Here is a 6793-nt window from a genome sequence, read left to right as displayed (position 1 = left end):
AATGTTCTTTAAATTATGTATCTGTTCCACACTATCATCTAAAAATACTATTAAATCGTATGCAAACTGAAGATGTGTGATAGAAAAGGCATTTTCAGATGGTTTAAAACCAGCAATTATCACCATATCTGCAGCCTTCTTGATCATGACAGACAACACTTCAACAATCATGATAAAAAGAAAAGGAGAAATAGGGTCACATTTTTTAACGCCCTTGCCACTTCTGAACATTGTTAAAGTTGTACCATTTACAGCCATAGAGAATCTTGCAGTAGATAGACACCATTTAATCCAATTACGCCAAACCATACCAAAACCAAACCTTGATAAAGTATAATCTAGACAGGACCAGCTGATGTTGTCGAACGCTTTATCCAAATCCACCTTCACCACCAAACCAGGCACATTAGTTTTCTCTCTAGCATCAATCCGGCGCAATAAGAATGCCGTCAGTAATCTGCCTGCTGTCCACGAATGCCCCTTGAAATTCAGATATTATGGAAGGCATCACGACTTTTAATCTTTCAGTAAGTGTCTTGGAGATTATTTTGTAAATGCCACCAATGAGACTTATTGGCCTGAAGTTGTGCATACTTGTCGCCCCATTGTAGATGGGGGATCTTCAACAAAGGTCAAAACCATAAAATCATGATACTGTATGTTTCTGACACGGCTTCAGAGATCCATGTGACGATTCGTGTTTTATGATGCATATGTCGCTCGAAAGGCCTCTCCGGAGCGTTCGACACCGGGCATTTCATCATAGCCTCTATGTAGAATAACGTAATTGGGCGGTTCTCCGTAAGATTGAGAGCTTAACGCCTTCAGGATACCGGTGACACTAATTGTTTCCTGACTACATAGAGGAATTTTCCTCTACATAGAAGAACAATTGGGCGGTTCTCCGTAAGATTGAGAGCAATAACGTCTTCAGTACGGTGATACTCACGGTTCCCGACTATGTAGAGAGACCCGTGTATAGACTCAGGCGGTCCTCCATACATGAAATGTTGAGAGGGCAAAACGTCTTTGGGACATTAAGAACACTCGCTGATTTACTGACTATACGCAAGAGATTAAATTCTAGGTCATATTCACCACTGAATTCCTAGAAGATAATCTATCTTATCTCATCACTCCTATTTCATGATCGAAATGGTAATAGATAAATGTATTACTCCGATTTCATGATCGAATCCACGACTGATCTCATGAAATGGTAATAGATGTTACTCCGATTTCATGGTCGAATCCACGGCTGATCTCATGAAATGGTAATATCACCACTTATTTTATTACTCCGATTTCATGGTCGAATCCACGGCTGATCTCATGAAATGGTAATAGATATTACTCCGATTTCGTGGTCGAATCACCACGGTCCCATGAAATGGTGGTATCACCGCCCATTTCATTACTCCGATTTTATGGTCAAATCTGCGATTCCATGAGATGGTGATGAAATTATCATTTTATTATTCTGAATCCATAGTCCAATCCGCTGATGATTTTATGGATTGATAATAAAATAACTACTCATCTTATTCCTCAGTTTCATGAATTATTCTCCACTGAATTTCATAAATCAGTAAGAAATACCCAACAACCGGGCATCCAGACCATCACTGAGTAAGCCCCACAAAAATGGTGCGAGTGTACTCGACAATGATGCACGATTGAGCACCCGGATGCACGAACGAGTGTCCAAAAAATATGAAATAATGAGTAATCCTTCGCAAAACAGGAGAAAACAATGAATATTAATAAAATAATAAGAGGCGCCCAAGGCAGGGCCCACCAGCCGACCGGATGGTGGTCCCTAGCCATGGTCAGTCTGTGCCTCTCCCGTTATTTTTTGTTATTTCGTGAACTCACGAAAACTACTTGGTTTTAGCAACTTTCCTTGTTTTTGCAAAACTCGTGAATTCTCCATAACTTGGTGGATTCACGAAATATTATTATTATAAAATAAGGAGAGGTGTGCGGGACCGGGCAACCTAACCGTCCGGCCATGCCTAAGCCGTTACCGGTCCCGCACCTCACAATCCTTAGCCTTTTATAATTATTATTCCTTAATCTCACGAAACTCCTCCGTTTCAACAAAAACTCGTGGATTCTCCATAACTTCAAGGATTCATGAAAAATAATAAAATAGGGAAAGGTGTGCGGGACCGGGAAACCTAGCCGGCCGGCCATGCCCTAGCCATGGTCGGTCCCACACCTTGCAATCCCTAATCATGCATAATTATTATTTTCCTCAATTCATGAAACTCCTGGGTTTGAGCAAAATTCATGATTTCTCCATATTTTCTCAAATATTGCTCAAATCACGAAAAACCAAAAGCCAACATAGTCGCACGACTGGCTAGCCTCTCACGGCAAATTTAAATATTAAAACACTTTTATTTTAATATTTTCAAAATATTGATGAATTGAGAAAACATGCTCATTCCAACAAAAATCGAGAATTCTCAGTCAAGATGAAACTCTTCTGAAAATTCACTATGTTGCTCGAACGCGTATCAGAAATACTGAAACTCTCAGTATGGAAACACGGACACCATGGAAACACGTGCATGCCTCCATGACCGACCAGAGTCATTCCTAGGGCTTGCACAAAACCGGTCCCACATGTTTTCATAATTCTGACCTAATTTGTTCAATTGCTCATACTGGGCCCGAACTCTCTCCAACCAACTGGAGAACCCTTCAAATGACCAACAACTGGTCCCATGACCACCAAGAGCCGGTCCCATGCTCTCTTGTTCGGTCCTCATCTCTCATACCTAGGTTTGTCACCTAACGCTGAATCCAACAATATTTCAATAAATGATGAAACCTACATTTAATCATCGTTCTTTCACCAACTCTCAAACTGAGAACCCTGATGCGTGCTCACTCGAGAAATGTGCATCACATGGACGCTCATCATCCCATGTGGTCGGTCCCTCTTCACTCATGACCAATTTTCAGCAATTCACCAATTGTTGAAGGATTGATCAAAAAATTAGGGTTACGAACAAACGCTCCACGAATCACCATTCTGAGCAAATTCAAACACAAAATTTTGTTGATTCAGCAATCAACATCCAAATTAATAATATTCGGTAATTCACAAATATTTTTGATTAATATTTTATTGGATCACGGCACCAGTAAATAATTCTTTGAATTGAGAAATACTTGCTCAGTTGCTCGAATATTGATCCAACCATCAATGTTCGGTAATTCATCAGTAGTTTGTCGAATTGAGCAACACTTGCTCAATTGCACGTCAAATTATCAATATTCAGTGTTTTGGTGAATTGAGCAACACTTGCTCAGTTGCACACCAAAATTATCAAATTCGTTGAATTGAGCAATACTTGCTCAGTTGCTCGACAAACTCTCAATATTCGGAAATTCGTCGAGTTGAGCAATACTTGCTCAGTCTCTAGTCAGTAATTCATTAACATCTCAGAGAACTACATGTTAAATCCATGAATCGCCGAGCATTCACCACTTATGCTCGATTCAACAGAATTAGACTCACAGTCTAAATCAGTCAACAACTGACCAACTAATACACGTCTGCCTTGCAGACTCCACGATTCGTGAAATCTCAATCACGTCACAAATGGGGGATATCACTCAGGGTTTTGGTCTGGCGGTCTACGGCACTTGGATTCATCCACAATGAGAAATGTGCGTAAGTCGTGTAAACGGTGGAAGGAGTTAGCAAAGTAGTGCGTGCACGATCAGTCAAGTCTCCGTACGACATGGAACTGACTTTACCACGATATCCCACTTTCCCACTCTTTCACTCAAGAAACCGTCACACTTACAGGGATCAGTGGTACATCATTCTTGCAATATAAATAAGTCTAAATCGAGGACATCATCGAGGATCAATCGAATATCATCAATCATCGATTATCATCATTATCCGTCAACAACTCGATATAAACTTATTCACAGAACTCAACTTCAGCAGTTCAGCAATATTGCAGAAGACTTCAACACACCCACAATCCTTGATCATCACTGATCCCACACAACTCTCAGCTTCCCTCCTACAGATCAACCTATCTCCCTCTTTGCGACCGAATTGACTCTGGAACGGCCATTGTCTTGGTTTAGGCCGGAGTCATACAAATTGATTTCCCGAATCTAAGCACCCCCTTTGCAGCGGTGCATCTGTGTGAGGATTAACATATTTCCATGCTGAGGAGTCTCGACAGCACGCTCGACTCTCCGCTTTCCCAAAAAACCGGCGGCTCGTTTTTTCCCATCTACACCCATCACACTTTGGTATTAGCACAATATTTGTGCAATTTAATCTCCAATCAAGCCTTCCAGTGGTTTCAAATTCCTTCGTTACTGCTAGCAAATCACCTTTAATTATATCTCACATTTCCTTGAAAAATTCCATTGTGTATCCATCCGGACACGCCGACTTATTAGAACCAAAACCCCAAATCACCTTCTTTACCTACTCTTCTTCAAACGGTCTTTCTAACAGGATGCTGTTGTGGACACTAATTGAAGGAAGAACAAGATTATCAAAAGTTGGCCTTTAACCAACACTTTCAGTAAAAACATTCTCATAAAACCTCTTAGCCTCTTCATTGATAAGGTTTTTGTCATGACTGATTACACCATTTATCAAGAGACTATTTATTGAATACACTGTTTGATTGTAAGATGCATTCTTATGGAAAAACTTAGAATTTCTCTCACCATCTGCAAGCCACTGTCCCTTTGTTCTTGCGTGCCACTTCCTTGCAAGGTTTAAAGATGCTTTGTTATGTTGCACTTTTGTAGTCTCTCTAGATGTAAAATCATCCTCATTCAGAGCATTTATCTCCTCCAAACTATCGTAAACATCAATAAGCTTTTCCAAGTTATCTACTTCAATCTGCAAAGAACCAAAAGTTTCCCTTCCCCACTTCTTAATGAAAAATTTCAGTGCCTGTAGTTTCTTAGCTAGATTGAAACTTGGACTTCCAAAGAAAGTTAGGTTATTCCACCATACTCTCATGTTCTCCAAAAAATCTGGATGACTCAAGTAATAGTATTCAAACCTAAATGGAGGCTTATAAGTGTTACCTGCATTACAGTCCAAAGAATTGGTGCGTGATCAAATATCAGCCTTCTTAATCTGTATTGCACCAATGATATGCATCTTTCTTCCCATTCCGCAGTAAAAAAAAATCTGTCAAGCCGAACCAAAATAGGTGGATTTTGTGAATTCATCCATGTATAACATTCACCTGACATAGGAATGTCAATGAGGTTGTGATTGTTAATAAATTTCCTGAAACACCTTCTACTCCTAGTACAGCCACCAGAGTTATTTCTTTCATTGGGATACAATACTGCATTCCAATCTCCACCTATCAACCAAGGATCCGTCAACATCAAACGAATATCATCAACCTCCTGCCAGAACTTTTCATAATCTGCAGGGTCAGTTGCACCGTACACTGCTGTAAAGTTCCAACTGAAATTATCAGACAAGTTTCTAAATTTAATTGAAACAGAAAAGTGAAAAATACTATAACCACCCTACTATATGGGTTCAATATTTAGAAGCCCCACAAAATGGATCCTCCACTATCAACTCCATACTTTAGGAAAATGATATTGCTAGGCCCGAAATATCAAATTCTCTTCGGATCTGGCCCATAATTTTATTTAATGTATTTTTTTATTGACAAAACTACCCTTTGCAATAAATACAATAGGAATGTCGGTAGATATTTTCATTTTCCAAATTTCTTTCTCTCTCATTTTATCTCTCTCGTTTGCAGAGAAAAAAATATTCTAGGGTTCTTATGAGATTCATTTTCATCTTCTTCTTTTAGATCTTCTACTGCAACAAAGATGAAGTAGTTTTAGGTTTTTTTCACCGTTTTTTCATCTTCTCCATCGATTCCTCTGTAGTCTCAGTTGTTACGAAGGTCAACCACATCTGATATAGAGAGATCATATGGAAGATGAAGAAGATCAACTGCACCTGAAGATTCATCTACAGAATCAAATCGACATGCAGATAAGTTTATTTGTTGTTACGAATTTTATACTTCGATTTTCGAAGCGATTCAAGCAAATATCTACCTGTATATGTTCTTGAAAGTTTGATTTCCAGAGTAATCCTGTTATAATATCACCTTAATCATAATCTACTTTTGAGAGAAAATCACTAACAAATTTCAAGAAAAATTATAAGAATTTTTTAGGGTTCTTGAAAAAAGTTCGATCTATATCTTAATCTCTTATCTCGATCGAAATTTGGTTTTCAGATTCAAAATCAGTGAATTATTATCTCTGTTACCCATCTATTTGATACGAATTTTATTTACTTTGATTTTCAAACTGAGCTCATGCCTAGCGTTAACTGTTATTGATTGATTGTTTTAAGTTCGATCCAGATTTGTTTTATATGATATCTCTAAGTTGAATATTATATAATGCTATCTCACAATCTCGCAGATATTATATGTTATCTCTAAGTTGAAATGAAACTGATACATAATGCTCATTTCAAAATGAAACTTATCAAGTCTTTGATTAATAGGGTGAAGGAGGAGCAGATGTTGCTGAAGCTAGGTTTTGTAGTTGCAAGTGAAAACAACTCTGATTTGGAGAAACAATTAAAATTCAATGATTTTAACTCTATTGCGGAGATAAATGTATGTGTACAACTTCCTAAATTCCTTTGTGTTATGTCAATTGGATAATATTATAATTATCATCTTTGTGTTTAGGCTAGTTCAAGTGCCTAATGTTGTTATTATGTGATACAGTGAAC

The 6793-nt window shown here is 38.3% G+C and overlaps 1 protein-coding gene across 1 annotated transcript; it reads right to left on the bottom strand.

Moving 5' to 3' along the window:
• Positions 1 to 4555: 4555 nt before the first annotated feature.
• On the bottom strand, positions 4556 to 5911 carry LOC113330493. Its single transcript, XM_026577298.1, has 3 exons — positions 5892 to 5911; positions 5253 to 5482; positions 4556 to 5088 (listed from the first exon to the last, which is right to left on the bottom strand). The coding sequence occupies exons 1-3, from the start codon at positions 5909 to 5911 to the stop codon at positions 4556 to 4558; spliced, it is 783 nt and encodes a 260-aa protein (XP_026433083.1).
• Between the last annotated feature and the right edge of the window lie 882 nt (positions 5912 to 6793).

The sequence above is a fragment of the Papaver somniferum genome, unplaced genomic scaffold, assembly GCF_003573695.1.
Source record: "Papaver somniferum cultivar HN1 unplaced genomic scaffold, ASM357369v1 unplaced-scaffold_118, whole genome shotgun sequence".
NCBI classification, from domain to species: Eukaryota; Viridiplantae; Streptophyta; class Magnoliopsida; order Ranunculales; family Papaveraceae; genus Papaver; species Papaver somniferum.
This window is presented reverse-complemented; position numbering and strand designations above follow the sequence as displayed.